Raw genomic sequence first — 23,879 nt, 5'->3', positions numbered from 1 at the left:
GTGCTATTACAATAAAAAAGGCAAAAATGCTAAAAAAAAAATTAAAATAGCATCATTACATTGGTGAATATATTAAATTAAATGGCATGCAGAGTATATGACAGGCACCAGGAGTTTATCCCACGTCTCAATGAATGATTGACAGACACACAGAGAGGGCCAGGTGAAAACTTTATAGATTCATTGACTGGCCAATCACTGTGGCAGCCCAGCAGGAATCCTCCTAGAGCTCCAGAATGCCAGTCAGACTGTGGAACAGTCTGTAGAAAGTCTGTACAAACAACAATAAAATCTTGTGCTTGTATGACAACAACCTATTTATTTTTATGCTGACAGCTATTTCTACTTTGATATTATTTTCTTTTAAATGCTGAAGTTTATAAACAAGTGTTTAGGCATTCCAGGCTGAGTGAACCAATGTTCGGTTTTATTTTTTTATATGTTGAATTATATTTTCTGAATCTCTACAACAAACAATGGTGTGTCAGAATGTTCACAGAGTTGTGACAACAGCATCTCTGACTATGATGCATTTTTTACTATAAGTCCAAAAACACATATGCAGCCATGTTCCTACCTCATCCTCGGCTTGTCCCAACTCTTTTTTCAGCTCCTCCACCCTCAGCCGTAGCTTCTTGACTTCAGCCTCGTGACTCTCCACTCTCCGGTTGGCGTGGGCGAGCTCCGCCGTCTTCTCCTGGAACTGCTTCTTCAGCTTAGCGTGAATGTGGCGAAGGTCGGCGAGCTCCTGAGGACACAGTGGACAGACAGAGAGGATTTACACTTCCATATTCGCATCTCATTTGCTACTAAAAAATAGCAGCTGATTAATCAGTTCATCATTTAAGTCATTTCTGAAGCAAGAATTGAAAAACAATGTACTAAAAGATAAAATATTCAGTTATGTAAATGAATTTAAAAATAATCATTAGTTGCAGCTATAATTGAAAATGTCCCTGACTGACTGACTGACTGACTGATCATAGTTCCACCACTGGTCAACTGAATGCTACAAGACTGAGTTGGAGTTTTCTCATCTGCCATTGCTTTTTTGAAATGAACTGGCACAAACAGTTTCTGTTCGGGGGTTGGGGGGCCTGGAGCTTTTCCTCCAGGCTGCTAAACAAACCCCCCTCCCTCCCCTGACCACATTCCTTCTGTCTAGTATTTATTTTATTCCCAGTAACTGTTTTATTCTATTTTCCCTTATATTCTGCACTACATGACTCAGGGGGAAGCTCCACACATAATTTGGGTGTTTTATGCAATGACAATAAAGATACTTGACTTGACTTTTACTATTAAAGAAGCTCATGAGGGCGTTACTACTGAGAGCTGTAGGAATAATGGGAGTTGAACCATGGAGTTAACCTCTTCCTCTTTAGAGGGGCAATAGATATCCAGTAAAGACATCTTTCTTGATGATCTGTTGGAGCAACAGTCTGTACAGTTAGTACACTGGCTGTCTGGGGCCTATAAAAATAGTCTAATGCTCCACAAATGATAAATGGTGAAAAAAAGTCTTGTTTCTGTCTATATACACCTTAAAAGACAGTCCATCCTGGTTGAAATGTTTCATACAGCCAATGAAAAGGCTGTGAATGAGAAAGAAAGATGAAAAATTCACCATAGCAAAGCCAGTTTTTCCTTCTTAAAACATCCCTGCCACAATCTACCTGCAAAACCAGTAACTACAGCCAAGACGTCCTGACCACGGCCACGCGAGTGTAGCAGCCTCTCAATGGAAACATCATGCTGTGTTCCAACCCATTTCAATTTTTTTGTAGCATCTCTTCATCAGGCTGTAGTTTTAGGTGACTGGTCTCCTCCACAGATCTGACTTCAGATCAGCTATGGGAAGGTGTATTTCACAGGAAGATAAAAGTGAACCATGAGAGCAAAGACTGACTACACATGAGAGGGAGCACACAAATCCAGACAAAATCATAAGTTCACGAACATGTCATTGTTTTGGCGAACTGTTTAGCAGTGAAGGGAGAAAGATTAATTGCGTATGAAAGGATGAGTCTGGTGTTCTATATTTGAAGTTTGATCAAACGTTTGGTGAAATAGAAAATGATGTGCATACAGTAGTAAATACAGTCAGACACTGACTGTGGACTCATCGTTTGACAGATCTCAGCAGTGTTTGAAACATGTGATATCTACTATCCAAAGGATGTCTGTCAGTTTTGGTAGAATTTAAATGAAGATTTATGGAGATAGACTTTGATCGATTTTGCATATTTTGAAAACTATAAAGTCACAGACTTCTGAATTGGACATATGTTACAGTGAGACAAACATCGTTACATCTGTGGATGTGCTGAAAAAGGACACATGACTTTTTTGAATTTTTATACTTTGGAAGGTGAAATATGTAGAAATTGAAAAGATGTGCTGTACACAGTGCTGTATTAAGCCACACCCATCAGTCATTAATCAACTGAGTCATAAATGTAAATGTTTGTAAAAAAGTAGCAGCTAGTGCAAATAGCTGACAATTATCATGGTAGAGATAAATCATGAAGAGGATTTTAGGAAAGTGGTTTTGTCTCATCTTTGTTTGCGGCTGCCAATGAGCCAGAATGAGATTAGAGTGTCCAAACTGAGGTTAATCCAAGAGGGCAAATTTCTCTGGGCAGGTCCATTCTGTTGAGAGAGGTCCCAATACTTTTTTCACTCTCTTTGATCGTGTAGACGATGCAAAAAAATTGGCCGGATGCAGAGAGGCGTACATCCTGCGTCAGTGGGTCCTCGCTGGGACCAGGAGGCTTATACAACTATATGTGCTGAGGAGAATTTGGATTATGGGACGGTGAAGTCAGCTGTGTTTAAAGCATATGAGTTGGTCCCTGAGGCATTGGGTGAAGGGTGATAAGCGAACAAATATGGAGTTTGTCCGTGATTTGTCCTCCCATTTTCACCATTGGTGCTCAGCTGCTAAAGTTGATAATTCTGTCTTTGTGAGCTGGCTGTGTTAGAGCAGTTTAACATTCCCCAACACACTGCTACTTATGTAAGTAATGTATGTGCTGACATGTAAAGGTTTTCCAGAGATGTGCTCAGTAGGGGGTGGAAAAATCAATATGATGGCTGATGGATGGCGGTCCTGTGGAGGTCCAAAGATTTCTAAGACTGGTCTGTTTGGTTAGCCTGCATTTATGGGGTGACCTGAGGGTGTAATTCCTGCTGTGGGGAGGGTCATTGGAGGTTAAGGATAACTGTAATTTTCCAACGCATGCTCCAGCTGTGCTCTATGGTTTCAGGAGGGACACCGGTGTGTGGGGACCTGTGGGTGCTGGTTCTGGCTTTGAGCTGTTGACAGATAGAGACAAAGAGCCAGACACACACAGACACACACAGATATAGACACAGACAGACACTGACAGAGAGACACAGACAGACAGACAGACAGACACAGACACTGACAAAGAAACAGACAGAGAGACAAAGACAGGAACAGACACAGACAGACACAGACACAGAGACCCGACTGTGTCCCCTGTCTGTTATCAGTAAAACAGAAGCTCTGAGGTCTCCACTGTTCACCTCAGAGCAGACAAACAGGCCACAAACCTCCATATTCCCTCCAGCTTCATCATTTGAAGACTATGTAATGAATGTCTGAAAGGGCAGAGGAGGGGGAGGAGAAGAAGACGAATGGGAGGAGGGGGAGAAGCTATTGAACATGAGGGATTCCAGAGTGATCTATAGGTATGAGTGTGTCTGTCTATACCTCTGGAGATGTGAATGTGTGTGTGTGTGTGTGTGTGTGTGTGTGTGTGTGTGTGTGTGTGTGTGTGTGTGTGTGTGTGTGTGTGTGTGTGTCTGTCTGTCTGTCTGTTAGTTACGCCACACAGCCCGTTAAATGTTTCCCCTTGACTAGAGAGACCCTGAAGTCTGCCACTACATCTGCTCCACTAGACACACACAAACACTTACACACATGTGATATGTGGAAATAACGTATATGAGTACAGCTACTTCGCATTAGTGTGAACACACAAAGAATCAGTGTAACTCTCCCCTCCCCCTCTGCCACACTGAATTTAGGATTAATTTAGACAGTGAAGTTAGTCAAAAAGGCTGGGTCTGTGCTTGGCAGGAGTCTGGACTCAGGACAACAGTCCTCTCTCCTGTTGTGGAGAGACACATACAATGTAAGATGGTGGCCATTTTAAACAATACCAACCACTCTCACCACAATATTCTGGCAGGACAGAGAAGCAGCTACCGCTGTAGCACTGCGCTGCAGCACAGAGAGGTTCAGGGGATCCTTTGTTCCCACTGCCATCAGGATGAACACCTCAGCCAAAGGAAGTGGACTAATTATGTGCCTAAAATGCAATATCATTTAAGGCATATATTATTATTCTGCATAGTTATTAGTGGGAATGCTGAGGCATTCACACTATTGTTCTTCAAATCTTTATATTTTATTATTATTGGTGGGATGCTGAATGAAGCAATCCCACCAATAATAACTACCACTATATGTTGTTGTCAGGTCAAAAATAATGTTTGTTTGTTATTCAAATCTTTATTAATATTATTCTTATACATCCGTTTTTTTACAGTCTCTAACTACTCCTTCAAACCGTTTAACTATCAAAACGTTCAGCTTTTTCTGTAGATTATTGGATGTATTCAACTATTTGATATTATTTATAATTTTTGAAATATTAATCTTATGAATTTTGTTTGCCTTTCAAATGAATAGAGACCATGTTCAAATCCTTTAAATCTTCAGCTTCTTTAATCTTTTTAAGTATATTTTTTGGGGCTTTTTATGCCTTTATTTCACAGGACAGTAGAGAGACAGGAAATGGGGAGGCAGAGAGGGGGAATGACATGCAGTAAAGGCCGTGCAATGCGGGACTTGAACTGGGGCTGCAGCGAGGACTGTAGCCTCTACACATGGGGCGCCTGCTTAGACCACTACGCCACACGACGCCCTGCTTCTTTAAACTTTAACTATGTCAGGATACTTTCAGCTACAGACCTCATTCAACCTTTAAACTGTAGACAAGCCTTTCAGCTATTAAGCTTGTATTAAAATTTTTGAATTACCACAGTTTTAGTTTCAAGCTTTTTTCTGATCATTTTTGAGTTTATAATCGGTGTGTATTGCATGGAATTTTTGAGGCTAAAGTGGATGATATCATCGCCAGAGTAGGAGAAGCTCTAGAAGTCCTCTGAAAAGATTTTGTTTAACTCGTCCTCACAGCCACATATTTCGGTCTTAACAAATAATTTCTTCCTCATTAGTAAAAAAATTTGCCCTGTTTCATAGAAATTGTCAACCTTAGTATACTGAGAGAATTTGAAATTTGACCCTGCGAGCACCCTCAAACTCTCCCATAGACTTCAATACAAATTCAGGAGGGTTGGTCATTTTGCTGATGTACCGTTTTGTATTAAATAGCAGGAGTTTGAGAGGTTTGTGACCCCTGTCTACAATATATTTGTTATGAGCTCTGTGTCTTCAACAGCCACTCTCTCTCTTACACACACACACACACACACACACACACACACACACACAAACAGGCATGATGCTTTCCATCATAGTCTATATGGTCATAGGAATCAGTGAAAACAGGTCACATTTTCTGTATTGCTCAAAAGTGTAAAATAGCCTACTATAAGCTCCAGAATCATAGAGGGAGATGACAGTTACACTGGTGTTATACTCGACATCCTGCTTTTACTTTCTTTCGGTTGTTAACTACTACTGCATACTTTGTGCTACATAAACTGTTCAACTATCAAAACTTTCAGCTTCTACAGGAGAAGTATCCTTTTTGATACTATTCATCAGTTTTGAAATAATAAGCTTTTTCTGCAATTTATACAATGTAAGTTAACACTAGAACCACCAAGATGGTCTGACAAACCCTTTGAGTTTTTATTATGTAAATAACTTTGTTTAAATAAAAACTACAGGTCTCTCACTCCGTGAATTTTCCTAAATATGTGTTTTTGATGTTTTCTGAAGCCTAAAAGGTATTAAAATAAAAAACAAAAGATTTCTGAGCATTAATTCTTCGGACCGCTGGGGCCAGCTGTGGCCAGCTGTGGCCTGGGAATCATTACAATGTTTCTATTTATTCGCGGTTTTTGTGCTTCTGTTTTTTTTCACTTATTGTTTTCATTTAACATTAAGTCTACATTTTCATATGCGGAGAGAGAACAAGAGTCACCTTCTCAGAACCTTAGCGAGGGGGAAGCTGATGGTTTAGTGATACGGAAAGTCACTGTCGGCTGGCACATCTGTCAGCATGTCCACTCATGACGCAGCCACTTTGCAAACTTTATTTTGTGAGTACAAACTAGACCTTGATTTTGTAAATAGTCGGCTTGTAGGCTATAAACAGTAAGCAACATCTAAAATCACTCTCATTTATAATGAATAAAGAATTATAATACAGCCTAATAAATCTCAACTGTGCTGCCGGCGGCTGTCCAGTACACACACCACACCGGTCTCTGTGCGAGCTTGTAGGCTATAGGTCCAAAACTTTAAACTGTTCACAACACTGCCAGCTTTGAAGCGATTTTTCAGCTTATTCATATCTTAAAGTTTCGACTATTTAGGATGTAGTTCATCTTTCTGTTACTTCTACAAATGATTACTTCTTCATATTTCTAAGGCTGTCCACTCCTACTTCCACCTATGGTGGTAAATAATTTGGCTTTCAAGTTTTTCAACAAAACTTTTCAGTTCTCAGATTTTGCAGCTAATGGACCTCAGCTCCTCCAGTTTAACATTTTGGCATCTAATTTTTCAAAGCACTGTCAGAAATTTCTTTCAGGTGTGACATTAAAAGTTTTGCTTGTACATTTCTTCCTTCTTAGGTTTTTTTTCATCCCGTTTAGGCCATTGAGCTTTCAACTAACATGTTTTTCTGTTTTTCGCATTTTATATATTTTCTAGAGTTTTGTGCTGTTTGTTACAGTTTCCAATGAAAACTTAGGCGTTTTTCCACCATTTCATACCATTCAACCTCCAGTTTACATTTTCTGCTTTTAATCTTCAGCCATTGCTTGAGCTACTTTAGCATTGCTTCAGCAGTTGTTTCAGCATTTTCAGCTTTGCTTCAGCAATCTCATTCAGCTTTCAGTATTCACACGCATTTTCAGTAGAAAAAGCATTTTTTTTGTTCTCTTTATTGGTGGGATTGCTGAATGAAACAATCCCAGTATATGTTGTTGTCAGGTCAAAAACGAACATTCCATTTATTATTTTTATTATCCTTCCAACCCATTTTTTGGCCCACTACTAGTCCTGCATTTTGTCTTGAACGAGACATTCCACGCATTACTTTTCTCAGTGATATGTCTAATTATTTTATATAAAAATTAAATAATAATAAATAAAATATTAATCGTTTTGTCAGATTTTTTACAATGGGAGTCCATGGAGAAATTTGTTCAAATCCTTGAAACCTTTCTCCTCTTTGAAACTCAACTACTTTGCCATACTTTTAGCTACAGACTTCATTTAATCTTTAAACGGGTCCCAAGACCCAAGCTATTTAAATTGAATTAAACTTTTTGATAGCTTGTACAGTATTTCATTTATCGCAGTTTTAGTTTTATTTCTTTTTTCTGGTCATTTTTGAGTTTATAATGGGTGTGTATTGCATGGAATGTTCAGGGCTAGGGTGGGTGACATCACCGCTAGAGTGGGAGAAGGGATTAAAATCCTCTTAAACTCTTCCTAAAGGCCACAAATTTAACTCTAGGCTCATTATTTCCCACCAACTGGACAAACTTGTCGGCTTTCAGACAATGTGACTAACAAAGCACAGAGACTCATAGAATTTGAATTGTGCCCTTTCAAAGTGGTGGGTTACCATCTAACTGCCCCATTCACTCTAATGTAAAATGAGAGTAGAAAATCAGGAGGAAACAGGAAGAGAGGCATTTTTTAAACCGTTGCATAGGCCACATTTTTGGCACCACAGACAAGCATTTTATATGACTGTAATCAGCAATGTCTCCTCTCTCAGAAAATCTAAACATTCATGTGATAACAGTTACGATATTTCACTGAAACGCCTCAGTTCGAGAGGTATATTTCAACTGAATCTCTGTCCCACTCAGTCAAACCAAAGCAGTTAAAATCACCACGGCAACCTCTGAGTGCAGGAAATGGGCTACACAGGTGGATCAAATGACTTGATTAAAGACTCCTCTGATATCTGTGGTGATTATCAACCACTTTATTCTATTTAATTCAGGAAAACTTCGGCAGTTAATTTCAGTTTGTCATGTTCCTACTTTCAACTCCCATTCACCTCCAGCCCTCCCCTCCCCACCAGTACAACTGCCCCCTCTCACCCTCACCTCAGTCATCTTCCACCCCCTTCTCCATAACAGTTGATCAGGTGAAGTGTCAACTTAAGAAGATCAAGACAAGGAAGGCCCCAGGCCCAGATGGCATCAGCCCCAGATTACTGAAGGACTGTGCAGATCAGCTCTGTGGTGTGCTCATGCACTTGTTTAATCTGAGCCTGAGCCTGGGGAAAGTACCGGCCCTGTGGAAGACCTCCTGTGTGGTCCCAGTACCTAAAACCCAGCGCCCCAAGGAGCCTAACCATTTCAGGCCTGTTGTCTTGACCTCTCACCAGATGAAGACTTTGGAGAGGATCATCCTCAGTCACCTGAGACCACTGGTGAGCACACAGCTGGACCCCCTGCAGTTTGCTTACCGGCCTAGTGTTGGGGTGGACGATGCAGTGATCTACCTACTGCATAGATCACTGCTACACCTGGAGGACAGTGGGAGCACTGTGAGGGTCATGTTTTTTTGACTTTTCTAGTGCTTTCAACACGATCCTGCCGCCACTGCTCAGAGTGAGGTTGGAAAGTGGACCATTACCTGGCTGCATGGATGATAGACTACCTCACCAACAGACCACAGTACGTGAGGCTTCGTCACAGTGTGTCTGATGTGGTGCTCTGCAGTACAGGTGCCCCCCAGGGTACGGTGCTCTCCCCTTTTCTCTTCACCCTGTACACCTCGGACTTCACACACAACACCACACACTGCCACGTCCAGAAGTTCTCTGACGACACAGCCATTGTTGGGTGTGTTTCAGAGGGAAATGAACTGGAATACAGGACAGTCATCAGGGACTTTGTCAGGTGGTGCAAGATCAACCAGCTTCAGCTTAATGCCAGCAAAACAAAGGAGATGATTGTGAACCCCAGGCGGAAGACATCCCACTTCACACCAGTGAACATCTAGGGACTGGACATCGAGGTGGTGGAGAACTACAAGTTTCTGGGGGTTCACCTATACAACAAACTGGACTGGTCCACCAACACCCACGCTCTCTACAAGAAGGGTCAGAGTCGCCTTCACCTGCTGAGGAGACTGAGGTCCTTAAGCATGTGTGGGGCTCTCCTCAGGACCTTCTACGACTCTGTGGTGGCCTCAGCCATCTACTTCGCTGTGGTCTGCTGGAGAGGGGGCAGCACTGACAGGGATAGGCAGAGGCTCAACAAACTGATCCAGAAAGCAAGCTCTGTCCTGGGCTGCCCCCTAGACTCCATTGAGGAAGTAGGTGACAGGAGGATGTTAGCTAAGCTGACATCCATCATGAACAATAACTCTCACCCTCTGCATGACACTGTAGGGTCTCTGAGTAGCTTCTTCAGCAGCAGACTTTTACATCCTCACTGTAAGAAGGAGAGGTTCCGCAAGTCCTTCATTCCAGCAGCTATCATACTCCACAACGCCTGCTCTTCCTGACCATGTGCAAACTTGCACTTTTTCATGTACATATCGTGTGTATTGTGTCCATTGTATTTATTAGTGTATATTTGGTGTATTTTTGATGTATATTTCCATAGATGTTTATTCTATAGATGTTTATTTTTCTGCTGTGGTAAATGAATTTCCCAGTTGTGGGATTAATAAAGTTAATCTAATCTAATCTAATCTAAACTGACTCCACATTACATATAGTGTAATTGGTAGATTACTTTGGAGCTACTTTTGACTCCAAAGACAGGTATTTTATATATCACTGCATTGAGTAGAGTCTCCTTTCTCAGAAAACACATGGTTTTAGCTGATAGGATTTGATAGTCTTTGATTGGCAAGCCAGAGGTTGAAAGGTGTGTCTCAGCTGAGACCAGGTCTCACTCAGTAGGAATTGAGCACTTAGGATCACCATGGCAACCTCTGAGTGCAGATGGACGACAGAGGTGATTCAGATCAGCTAATTAGACAAATTGGCGACAGCCAGAGCCAGAGGGCATATTGGTTTCAGGATGTCCGTCCATCCAGAAGGAAAAACGTCCCATTCTGGTGGAAACGACATCTCAGAAACACGTTGATGGAACTTCATCAAATTTGGCACAATTGTTCAATTAGACTGATTAGATTTTGGTGGTCAAAGCTCAAGGTCACAGTCGCCTCACAAATCATGATTTTGGTCTCATGAGCGCAATATCTCCACATCTCCTCAAGAGAATCCCTTCAAATTTTGCACAAATGACCATGGGGACTCCCAATGAAGTGATTGGTAGCCATTACTCAAGACTAACACAGACAGAGTTAGTGGCAACTCAGTTTTAATGTTAGTTGCAGGCATTTAACAATGAAGCTCAGTTTCAGATTTTTCTCAGCAGTCAGCAAGGCAGTTTAGCTTCAACTTGGGCAGAAGCAGCAATCCCACCGCAATCTTGGGAAATTGCATTGTCTAGTTACTGTGGTACTATTGTTCTTCAAAACATCTTCTTTTATTCTTACTTCTTCCGCCTTTTTACGGTCTCCAACTACTCCTACATACTTTTTCGTGCAAAAACCACTCCACAATCAAAACGTTCAGCTTGTTCTGTAGATTATCGGATATATAGAACTTTTTTCTACTATTTATAATTTTCAAAATATTAAGCTTTTTCTGCAATTTTTTTGCTATTAAAATGATAGATAGATAGATAGATAGATAGATAGATAGATAGATAGATAGATAGATAGATAGATAGATAGATAGATGATAGATAGATAGATAGATAGATAGATAGCTCATTGTTGATAATAATAATAATAGTAATAGTAATAATAATAACAATTCATAATAAATAAACAACAATAATTAGATTAGTCCACTTCCTTTGGCTGAGGTGTTGTATAGCCTGATGGCAGTGGGAACAAAGGATCTCCTGAACCTCTCTGTTCTGCAGCGCAATGAGATGAAACATTTGCTTCACCTGTAGCTGCTTTTCCGTCCTGCCAGAATGTTGTGGAGAGGGTGGTTGGTATTGTCCAAGATGGCCTCCATCTTACATTGCATGCATCTCTTCACAACAGTCCTGAGTGAGTCCAGACTCCTGCCAAGCACAGACCCAGCCTTTTTTACCAGCTTGTCCAGTCTCTTTGTGGTCATGTCCGACATGCTGCTGCCCCAGCAGACTGCAGCATAAAAAAGTACACTGGCCACCACTGACTGATAAAAAATCAAAGGACCTGAGCCTCCTAAGGAAAAAGAACCGGCTCTGCCCCTTCCGGTAGATGGCATCTGTGTTCAGGGACCAGTCCAGTTTACTGTCCAGGTGCACACCTAGGTATTTATAAGTGTGCACCACCTCAATGTCTTTACCTCGAATTTTGACTGGGTGAAGGGTGGGCCTAGACCTCGCAAAGTCCATGACCATTTCCTTGGTCTGGGAGGTGTTCAGAGGGAGGCAGTTCTTGTCGTTCCACTCACTGAAGGCCATCGTCAGATCCCTGTATTCCTGCCCATTCTTGATACGCACCACAATAGTTGTGTCATCCGAGTATTTCTGGATGTGGCAGGACTCAGAGTTGTATTTAAAGTCTGCTGTATACAGGGTGAACATGAATGGAGCCAGAGCAGTCCCCTGTGGAGCCCCAGTGCTGCTCATCACTGTCCCTGAGACACAGTTACCCAGCCTGACGTACTGTAGATGTACCTAGTCAGGTAGTCCACAAGCCAGGATGTGAAACAGGGATCCACCCCCATCCCTTCCAGCTTGTCTTTAAGGATGGGGGGTTGGATGGTGTTAAATGCACTTCAGAAATCAAAGGATGTAATCCTCATGTAACTACCTGGGTCATCCAAGTAAGAATGGCCCGGTGGATAATGTAAAGGATGACATCATCCACTCCAATAATTTTTTTGTAGGCGAACTGTAGGTGTTCTAGTGCATGTTCAACCTGTGGCTTCAGAAGGTGGAGAAGCAGCAGCTCCTCCTGGTCTTCATGATGTGTGATGTGAGGGCCACAGGTCTGTAGTCTTTTTTCTCAGCCAGTCGTCCTACTTTAGGTACCGGAACAAGTCATGATGTTTTCCACAGGACCGGGACCCTCCCGCTTGAAGGCGTAAGTTAAAGATCCTCTGGAGAGGCTCAGCCAGCTGTGCTGCACAGTCCTTTAACAGCCTTGGATACAGACCATCCAGGCCTGTTGCCTTTCCAGGACGTAGCCTCTTGAGCTCTGCCCTCACCTACCCTGTTGTAAAGGACAGCAGACTTGACCCCAGTGTGGAGGGAGTTGCAGCTGCAGTGTCAGGTTGTGGAGGAGCCTGGCTGTTCTTCTCTTTAAAGCCAGTGATGGTCCTCATCCTCTACCACACCTCTCTGGTGTTGTTGTTCTGCAACTTCCTCTCTACTTTCTTTTTGTAGTCCTCCTTCGCCTGCTTTAATCTCCTCTTCATCTCATTTCCTGTGACTCCAACAGTACATTCCAATCTGTGCACTCAGTTCCTGAATGACAGGTGGTTGCAGCCTGCCTCAGTACACGAAGCTTGTAAGAAAGCTGAAGAAAAACCAGATTATGATCTGATCTGCCAAGTGGTGGTAGAGCTGAAGCAGTGTAGCCCTCTTTGACATTTGCATACAACAGATCCAGTGTCTTATTTTCCCTTGTGGGTCATTCAACATCCTGAGTGAAGCCAGTCAGGTGAGACGTGAGAGTGACATGGTTAAAATCCCCCGATATTGCAATGAATGCATCAGGGTGCTGGGTCTGTACTCTCACAACAGTCTCGTGAATAACATCACACGCGACTGCAGGCTCTGCTCGTGGTTGAATCTAAACAACAAAGGCAACAATGTGTGAGAACTCCCTCTGTACATAGTACGGTCTAAGACCAACTGCCAACAGTTCAATATCCCGACAGCAGATCTTCTCCTTCACTGTGATTTGACTGGGGTTGCACATCTGTTCTTCACTAGCAGAACCAGTCCTCCACCTTTATTCTTTCCACTTGCTCCGGCCTCTCCTTACGCTCATACTGCAGTGAAGCCGGGTAAATCCACAAAATGGTCAGGTGTTGTCGTTTAACCAGGTCTCCGTGAAACACATGATACTACACTCACGATATGCTCGCTGGTTCTTCCCAAGTGCCTCCAGTTCATCATACTTGTTAGCCAGGGAGTTGAGATTTCCCATGAGGATCGATGGTAGAAAAGGCTTATATCTCCATCTCCTAGCTTTTAGCTTAGCCCTGGCTCTGCATCCACGGTATGGCTTCTTCAGCTCAGCCGGTATGGGATGTTTAACTCCATATCTGGTAAACTTTAAAACCAGGAGTTCTTCCTGATGGAGAGACCTCAGACTTCAAGTCCTTGAAAGCTTCAGCCTCTTTGAGCATCAACTACCTCAGCATACTTTCAGCTACAGACTTCATTCAAACATTAAAATGTTCACAACACGTTCAGCTATTAGACTCGTGTTAAATTTTTTGATATCTTGTAAAGTTTTTAAATGATCACAGTTTTAGTTTCACGCTTTTTTCAGAACATTTCTGAGTCGATAATGGGTGTGAACACGGACTGTTCAGGGCTAGAGTGGATGACGTCATCGCTAGAGTGGGAGAAGCTCTAAAAATTTGTCTAAAAGAAAATCTGTGCAACTCATCCTTAAGGCCACATACAGTTGCAATCAAAATTATTCAACCCCGATTGCATTTTAGGTTTATTGGCAAAATTTAAAAATGTTCAGGTGTTTGCAATAAACAAATTACATAAGAACAGTTTAAATAGTTAAATAAAACTAATATTACAAGGACTTTATCCAAATTCAACACTAAATCCTACTTCCAATGACTCCTGCAGTCTCAAAAATATTCAACCCCCTGAATAGAATTCCTCATAAGAGCACACATTTGCAAATCAGGTGTGGTCTCAAGCACACCTGATGCAACCGATCAAGGGCTTCATTAGTTGCATCAGGTGTGCTTTAGACAGAACACCTCATACACCTGGACTGTTGACAGTGATGTTTCATTGCATGTTAGAAATATGGCTAAGTCAAGAGAATTGTCCAAAACGTTCAGAGAAGAGATCATTGCCTTGCACAAACAAGGAAATGGATACAAAAAGACAGCAAAGGCACTATATGTTCCTAGAGATACAGTTGAAAGCATAGTTCACAAGTTTAAAGTTAAAGGAACAGTGGCTACACTACCTGGATGTGGCAGAAAGAGGAAGCTATCAACAGCTGCCACAAGAGTCCTGAGGAGGCAGGTGGTCAAAAACCCTCGACTGACTACAAAAGTCCTGCAGCAAGACAATGATCTCAAGCATACCTCAAAGTCCACCAAGGCTTGGTTTCAGAAGAAGTCCTGGAAGATACTAGAGTGGCCATCACAGGCACCTGACTTGAACCCCATTGAAAATCTCTGGTGGGATTTGCAAAAGGCGGTTTCAGCACGCAAACCCAAGAATATTAGTGAACTGAAGGCCTTTTTGCCCATGAAAAATGGGCTAAGATTCCTCAGGAACGCTGCCAGAAGCTGGTGTCTGGCTATGCATCACATTTGCAGCAGGTCATAACAGCAAAAGGGTGCTCTACTAAGTACTAAAAATGCTTGTCATGAAGGGGTTGAATAATTTTGAGACTGCAGTAGTGATTAAAAGTGGCATTTTGTGTTGAATTTGGAAAACCACTTGTAATATTCGTTGTGTTGTGCTGCTTAAATTGTTCTTGTTTGATTTGTTTATTGCAAAAAGCTGCTAGTTTGTACATTTTGCCAATAAACCTAATTTGCAGTGGGGGTTGAATAATTTTGATTGCAACTATATTTCAGTCTTGACACATCATTTCTTCCTCATTAGTAGACAAATTTGTCTTGTTTCATATAAAGTGACTACCTTGGCACAGAGACTAAATTAATTTAAACTGTCAGCCTCAAACAGATGGGAGTACCCTCCAACTGTCCCATAGACTGCAATACAAATTCAGGAAACGATTTCAGGAGAAAACCAGAACTGACCCTTTTTTGTAACTCGCTCCTATTTCCATATTTTTGGGTCCAGAAACACCAGAACCACATAGAGGTGTTCAGGAAAGTCTTGTGGTGCTGACCATGTGATAATTTTGCTGATATTATGTACTGTTTTGTATTAAATGGCAGGAGTTTGAGAGGTTGCTGACCTGTTTCTCCCACAGATTTGTATGTGCTCAGTCTTCAACAGCCAGACTCTGTCTCTTACAAACACACACAAATGGACACATAGAAAGGTACACAGGTAGACAAACAGACAGGCAGATAGACATAGTTTCATTCAGGAAACATTTGGCTGTTAATTTCAGTTTAAAATCTAACTGACTCCACATTACGTATATTCTAATTGGTGGACTACTTTTGGAGCTCATTCTGATTGGTGGATTACCTTTAACCAGTGTTTTCCAGGTGCTACATTTTTCAGAGATAAAGAAAGGTAGGCAGCCAGACAGACAGACAGCATTGTCACCATGGCAACCTCTGAGTGCAGGGAGGGAATACAAGGTCAAATTAATTGATTAGAGACTCCTCTGATATCTGTGGTGTCATGCTATATACTGCTCCAATACTAAATACAGAAAATGATTAACAAACCTCTAAGCTGTTTTCACTGGAAAAATGTTTCAGTCCAGTTGTAATCAGTAAGCATTTGGCAGCTAATTGCAGTTTGTCATTCTAACTGACACAGAAACACACATAAATACAGACAAGCAGAGAGGCACACAGACAGATAGAAAGGCACACAAACACACACAAACAGAGACACGCACACAAACAGATACAGACACACACACAAACACACAAATTACAGAAACACACACAGACACACATTAACAAACAGACACACACACACACACAACACACACACACACACACAAACACACAGACAGACAGAAAGTTGTTTACAAGTTAGTACTCATAAATGGAGACAACATGGCAACAACATCTTTCAGTTCTCAGCTTTTGCAGTTAATAGAGTTCAGCTCCTCCAGTGTAATATTTTGGCATCTAACTTTTCAAAGCACTGTTCATCAGTTAATATGAGTTGCTTTTTCAACTATTTTAACATTGTGTCAGTAATCTCCTTCAGGTGTGACAAGGTATGCTTGTATATTTCTTCTTTCTTAGGCTTTTTTCAGCCATTTTAGGGCATTTAGCTTCAAATTTAGATGTTTTTATGTTTTTTCTACATTTTGTACATTTTTGTAGAGTTTCATGCTGTTTGTTTAACTTTTCATCAACAATTCAGGTCTTTTTCAACGATTTCATGCCATTTAACCTCCAGCTCACATTTTCTTCTTTTAATCTTCAGTCAGCATTGCTTTTTTGCTATTCAAATGAATGGAGACCAGGTTCAAATCCTTGAAAACTTGAAGACTTTCAGCTATTTAACTATCATTCAACTTTTTGATATCTTATACAGTTTTTCATTTATTAACACACACACACATACACACACACTGGAGATATACACACAAACCAGAGATATACACACATATACACACACACACACACACACACACACACACACACACACACACACACAAAAACACACACAAACGGACATATAGAAAGGTAGACTGATAGACAGACAGACAGACAGACAGACAGCCAGATAGATAGGCAGATAGACACAGTTTCATTCAGGAAACATTTGGCTGTTAATTTCAGTTTGCAACCTAACTGACTCCACATTACATTTATTCAAATTGGTGGATTACTTTTAGAGCTCATTCTGATTGGCGGATTGCCTTTAACCAGTGTCTTCCAGGTGCTCCCTTATAAGATAGAAAAACAAGTGGGCAGCCAGACAGACAGAAAGCATTCGGCAATTAATTTCAGTTTGTCATTCTAACTGACACAGAAACATACATAAATACTGACAAGCAGAGAGGCACACAAACAGATAAACAAGAAGACAAACACAGAAAGGTAAACAAGTAGACAGACAGACAGATAGATATAAACACACATAACAGCTGTTTACAGCATGACAGTTGTTTACAAGTTATTACTCATAGAGGGAGATAACAGTTCAGACTGGACAGAGCAACAGGAAATATGGCAGCAAACATATTGATACATATATACTCCTGATCCTCCTTTTACTTTCCTTCGTTTGTTAACTACTCTTGCTTGCTTTGTGCTACATAAACCACTCAGCGATCAAAACATTCAGCTTCTTCACGAGATGTATCCTTTCTTTCAACTTTTTGATAATATTAATAATAATTATAATATAATAATTAATTTAATTGAAATAATAAGCTTTTTCCGCAATATTTTACAATGTAAGTGAATTGAGAGTCTTTGAAATTCAACTACTTGAGCATACATACAGCTACAGATGTTATCCAAATTTTAAACTGTTCACAACAGTTCCAGATATTAAGCGATTATTCAGCTCATTGATATATTAAATTAAAGTTTCTACTGTTGAGGATGCAGTTCATCTTTCTGTTACTAATACAAATGATTACTTCTTCAAATTTTTAAAGGCATTTTATTCTTACTTACACCTTTAGCACTAAATAATTTGGCTCTCAACAGTTTTAACAACATGTTTCAGTTAGCTTTTGCAGCTAATGGACTTCAGCTCCTCAAGTTTAACATTTTGGCAACTAATTTGTCAAAGCACTGTACTTTAGCTAATATGGTCTGCTTTCCCAACTATTTAGCATTGTGTCAGAAATCTCATTCAAGTGTGACGTTATAAATTTTGATTTTACATTTCTTTTTTGTTAGGTTTATTTTCAACCAATGTGGGACAATTAGTTTTCAACTAACATGTTTTTCTGTTTTTTACAATTTGTATATTTTGTGCAATTTTGTGCTGTTTGTTACACCTTACATCTATTATTCAGGCCTTTTTCAACTATTTCAGGATATTCAAACTCCAGCTTACAAGTTCTGATTTTAATCTTCAGCTATCGTTTCAGCTACTTCAGCATTGCTTCAGCAATCTCATTCAGTAAATGTCGATGAAAGGTGAAAAATTTCCCATAGAGAATGAATGCTTCAAGAATGCTCTTCAAAACAACCTACTTTGGAGCCTTACTGCTGCGTCATACTTCAACGTAGAAAAATGGTTGAAACGTTAAATAGTTAAATAGTAGACTCAAGACTCCTTTGGGTTAAATTGATATTTTGACTACTATTATGGTTTACACAAAATCGCAGTTTATGTTTTGTGTCATTTTTAGACCTTTTCAGATTGTATAATGGGTGTGTATTGCACTCAATGTTCAAAGCTAGAGTGGGAGAAGCTGTAAAACGCCTCTGAAAATATTCTTTTTAACTCATCCTCACGGCCACATATTTCAGTCTTCACACATCATGGCTTCTTCAATAGTAAGACAAATTTTTCCTGTGTCATAGAATGTGTATCTCAGCACAGAGACTTACAGAATTTGAACATGAGCCTCAAAGCGATGGGAATACCCTCCACCTTTCCCATTGACTACAATACAAATTCTGGAGCTGATTTCCTGAGAAATGCATATGTGACATTTTTCTGTAACTCACTCCTGTGTCCACATTTCATGCTCTAGAAATACCAGAGCCAGATATGCAGTGCACAAAGATCTTGTGCTGGCCATGATTCGCTCATGGTTCCCAGATCTGAGTCAGCTCTGTGTCTTTCAGCTAGACACAGGTGTTCAAACCAGCACGTTAAGAGACTCTTTGATCTCTGTGATGTTTACAAACCCAGCCACACAGACATACACAGTCACACAGACACCGACACACACGTTGATAGAAACACAGAAACACCATCGCCATGATTTGGATTAACCTTCAAAATAAAAGGCTATCTATCTATCTCTTCAATAAACAAACATACACACAGAGAGAGCGTGGGAGAGGGAGAGAGAGAGAGAGAGAGAGAGAGAGAGAGAGAGAAAATAGCAGAATTGGTTTTATGTTCAGGGCTGCCCAAGAACAATGCGTGGGAGGGGCTTCTGGGAGATGAGCTCAATAAAAGACTAAATGAAAATGAAAATGAAAAGAGACAGAGACAAAGATCTTAGAGGTTAAATGCATAAAAGCACCATAAATAAAAAATACACAAGAAAGAAGAACACAGATCTAACACTACTATAAAACTAATCCTTCCATTTAATGTAGATTTATTTGTATTTCTTTATATTGATTTTGAAGGGGTTCCCACCACTAGTCCATTATTGTCTGTCATTCACCCTCCATTGGTATTAATGACCTCTGATCACCATAATCCTTGTTATTAATGTCGTGTGTTGGTGTAGGTTGACTTAAGCAGCACCTCTACAGGAAGAACTGGCTGCACTCTGGCCCCTGTGGTTTAATTAGTCTCATTTTGAACAATCCATGTTCACACTGCAGAAGAACAGTTGTGTCCAGTTCTGCAGATTTCCTACGATCTGAATTAAAGGAGAAGAGTCAGTGGTGATACGTCAGGGACTGGTGTCAGGACACAGAATAATAAAGAGGAACACACCGCTGCACACTCAGGTCCCTGCGTGACATTAAGCCATGTTATATGCAGTAAACTTCTTCCTCAGCAGTAACATTAGGTAAAAGAGAGAAAACATAACGAGTTGAATGGTCCAGCTCCACTGAGAGATAATGAACTAGAGTAAATACGTACAGAGGTTTATGTGTGACTCCTATGAACTTTTCTTTCTTCATCTTCCTTCCTTTGCACCTTCCTCTCTCTCCTTTACCCCCCTCTTTCATCTTGATCCTCTCCTCCTCATCCTCCTTCCTCTGAGACTGTGAGGTCATTCACTCTGTTGCTTTCATAATTAGTCCCTATCTCCCTCAGTCATTTGTTTTCGTTTTCAAACAGCGTTTTCACATTGACACATTGCTGCTAATAGGGCAATTTGAAGAGAGCATCACACACACACACACACACACACACACACACACACACACACACACACACAGTCTCTACATCATTTCTCTGTTACCTGCTGAGTCATATATTCACAGCCCAGACTCACATGACGAGGTCACCTCAGGTCATTACTGATAACAGTCCCAGTAACATCGCTGACCATCACTTTGTATGACATGACTACAAACTACATAAACCTACATGTAAGGTCAATAGCCCCACCTGGTGATTGTAGGTGTCATAACAAGACACCTACTTATATGTGACTTAATTTACAGGTGTTACAGGTATTATTCTATGATAAATATTTATGTAATATCAAATATGTAATATTTTATTTTATTTTTCCAGTTTCTCAAATGAAAGGTTTTCTACTGACTGAGGATGTGAGGACCTGAAGTCACTGTGTCGTACCATGAGTGTTTTTCCCATCACTCCCTGGGAATCTTGATCAGATGTCTTAAGTTGGGAAGCTTGGGAACAACTGGTTCATACAACGTGTTGTCTGATCATGTTGGAAGGTAAATCTGTTCATGTCTGCTAAAACAGAACACTTTCAGACAGTCTCTCCTGGCAACCATTCTTAGTTTACAGAAAATGTTCTACTGAAATACATTTCAGCCTTCTGTATCTGTAAACTTGCTCTGTGGGTCACTGCCAAAAGCTCATGACCACAGGTGATGGTTGAACCAGTAAATCATGAGCTTCACGTGCAGACTCAGCTCAGAATGAGCCTTGAACCTATGATATGAAACCAGCTCTATCCATAGATCAGACTTCACCTGCTCCACACACTGCCTCGTTCTAGATGCTCTGACTCTAAAATATGAAACACTGACACAGACACAACCTGCAGAAACTCTAAGTGATGTCAACTTTCCTCTGCAATTTCTACAGTCTCGAGTTTTGAAGCAGTAAAAACAGAAACAAATGTTCCTTCTGTCAATGACACTGAGGAATTGTCACTGTTAGAGCATCACAGTTTCCATGTTACCAATGGCAACAGATGGATACACAGAGAGAGCTGCTGAGGAAAACATGATGACAAATATAGAGGGAGAGTTATACCTGCATGCGTGTGTGCGTGCATCTACTGTCTTAATTGTTTGGCCCGTTTCTCATTCTCTGTCCAGATCAATACCACAGCTTCAACACTACATACAAAACACAATCAATCTCTCTCTTTGTATGTTCTCAGACACACACACACACACACACACACACACACACACACACACACACACACACACACACACACACACACACACACACACACACACACACACACACACACACACACACACACAGCCAACAGTGTTCCGGAAAGACAAGGTCAGAGCACAAACTCTTTACATATAAAGAGAAGTCATCAGTATGTGTGTATGGAAGTGACTGCACAAACTTTCTGTTTCATAGCGACCTGGAATTTAAAGGATGATTCAGTTCTGTTACAGTTCAGGGGAATACAATATGATAAATGCTGGAAATGGGGTTGTAAAAAAATAGCTTCGTAGTTGGAAAAACTGAATTACAGGCAACAGGACGAGAGGGCAGCTGCTGCTGGTGGAAACAGATTCTGCTCAGCTTGGTGAAAGCACTGGGCCGCCTGACAGAAGTGGTGCCCACCTTGTTTCTCTCAAACAACTCGCTCTGGATGACCTTGAGGTCCGTGTCAAGCGCGGATGTAGCCTGCCGGCGTTTCTTGGCCAGCTGCTCCTCCAGGTCTTCAGCCTGAGCCCTCAGCTTCTTGTTGTCCCTCTCCAACGTCAGTTTCTCTGTTTCCAAACGTTCCCTGCGCCCCCACTCTGCAGCATTCTCCACTTGCAGTCTTTCCATCTGAGGGAAACACAAAGAGAGGAGGAGGCTGAGGACACTCGCATGATAACTGTGGTGTAGCTGTACCAATCACTGCTGGTGATTATATATAAGTTAGAGAAGTAGCTGTACTCCATCAAATACCAGAACAGGACTGTAGTTATACAGGCTGTGAAATCCGACTTCACACTAATTTTTATGATGAAGGTAGAGCACTGCTGCACTGACCTCTTTGATTTGAAAGTCAAGTCTGATGCAAGTCAGACCACAGCATGGAGCTGTGTCTGGGTAAGTTGTGATAACTAGGTAACTACTAAACCACTAGTCTTTGTTATGGGCAATAATGGAACACGCATAGAAGACATGATTTTATCACCAGATCGAAAGAAGTTATTATGTAAAACACCAGCGCCTATATACTTACCTTCCAGATGTGTTGCCAGGACGATTGTGTTGTCACAGCAGCAGCTGTGTTCATTTCTGCCTTCCTCCGTTTGTTGCAAAAAACACTAACACTAACAACACTTCCTGTATGTTTCAAAATAAATATATTTTAAGAGGCAGTAGTGGGTCTTTTACTATGAAACACCCAGAGAAAATAACACTGGCTATTGTTACCTAACTAACACTTGACTCATCACTCAGTAAAACTGGATGTATAGTTGATGTGAGGGGTGAAGAAGAGACCCACCACATGTAGACTGAGAGTCAGATTTGACCTGCTGATATCTCCTCCACATATATGATCCATAGATTCAGATATGATCAGACTGTATCATTACCCACAGTAACTTTGATACAGATACATTCATAGAACTGGAGCTACATCCAGGTAATCTCACTGAGCACTTTATTAGGAACACCTGTACACCTGCTTATTCATGCAATTATCCAATCAGCTAATCGCGTGGCAGCAGTGCAATGTATACAATCCTGCAGATACAGTTAATATTCACACACAATCATGTCAACATGGAGCAGAGTCTCAGAGGAAAGGGTCAACATCTGGTGGATCCATGACATAAAGAACTGAGGAACTGTTCCTAATAAAGTGCTCAGTGAGTGTATAACCTTGTTTTATGGTGTAGAGCAGTGATCATCACTTGTTTAGATGTCTCTCCACCAGCATCTAACCAGCAGAGACATGCAGGGAAGAACACAACCATCTCCATCAATTCAGCCCCAACATTATTCACATATTGTGGACGAGCTCATTAGCTCCAGCGTGGCCGGCAGCATAACCTTGGGGCCTACACACGTATTCGCCTAGTCACTGTGTAGTTCATAAAAAAGCCTTTTTTTGGCACTTCCTGTCAGGAAAATGATTTTAAGATATATTTGTAATTTTATTAAAAAAGTCAACTGTAGCAGAGGACAAGAAGTCAGTAGGACAGACATTGAACAGTGGTCCTCAGCTGGACACACCAAAGGCATGATAAAGGGCAGGGAGACCAAGCAACCATGAGGACTGATACCAATAAACCTCTACAGGTACACAAATAAAAAAAAAACTCCATACACAGGTGATGTGATTAAATTCAGGGCAGAAGTTTGACAAACTGTTCCTGTTATAATTATTCAGTAAGTGTTTTACTTTACACATTAGTCATAAATCATGAACCTCTCAATCTGCTGTTCTTACTGTACATACCCAGCTCTGATGTGCTTTTGTACAGCAGTGACAATATTGAGACAGATCATGTAGCAGCCACTAGATGGCAGTCTAAACAAGCTCAGTAGAGTGGGTGTAGTTACTATTTCATGGAAATATATGTAGTAGTAATGAAATGACATCTACTGACTGTTTTGACAAAAAGAAGGCAACAAATGACACTGAATATAGATTTTAAAAAAAGCTAATACAGGAGAACGGATGTGTGTTCAGTTTGTGAGGTGCTGACATTCAGTCTGTA

At 40.9% G+C, this 23,879-nt stretch overlaps 1 protein-coding gene across 2 annotated transcripts in view; it reads right to left on the bottom strand.

The window, feature by feature from the left end:
• Window positions 1–23,879, bottom strand: part of ccdc102a (coiled-coil domain containing 102A) — a 106,976-nt gene that overhangs the window by 8,309 nt on the left and 74,788 nt on the right. For both annotated transcript variants that reach the window (XM_056371849.1, XM_056371859.1), the window contains exons 7-8: window positions 21,778–21,987; window positions 578–748 (exon numbers count right to left, since the gene is read on the bottom strand). In XM_056371849.1, coding sequence (XP_056227824.1) covers window positions 578–748; window positions 21,778–21,987 — 381 coding nt within the window. The remainder of the gene's footprint in view (window positions 1–577; window positions 749–21,777; window positions 21,988–23,879) is intronic.

The sequence above is a fragment of the Seriola aureovittata genome, chromosome 1, assembly GCF_021018895.1.
Source record: "Seriola aureovittata isolate HTS-2021-v1 ecotype China chromosome 1, ASM2101889v1, whole genome shotgun sequence".
NCBI lineage: Eukaryota > Metazoa > Chordata > Actinopteri > Carangiformes > Carangidae > Seriola > Seriola aureovittata.
This window is presented reverse-complemented; position numbering and strand designations above follow the sequence as displayed.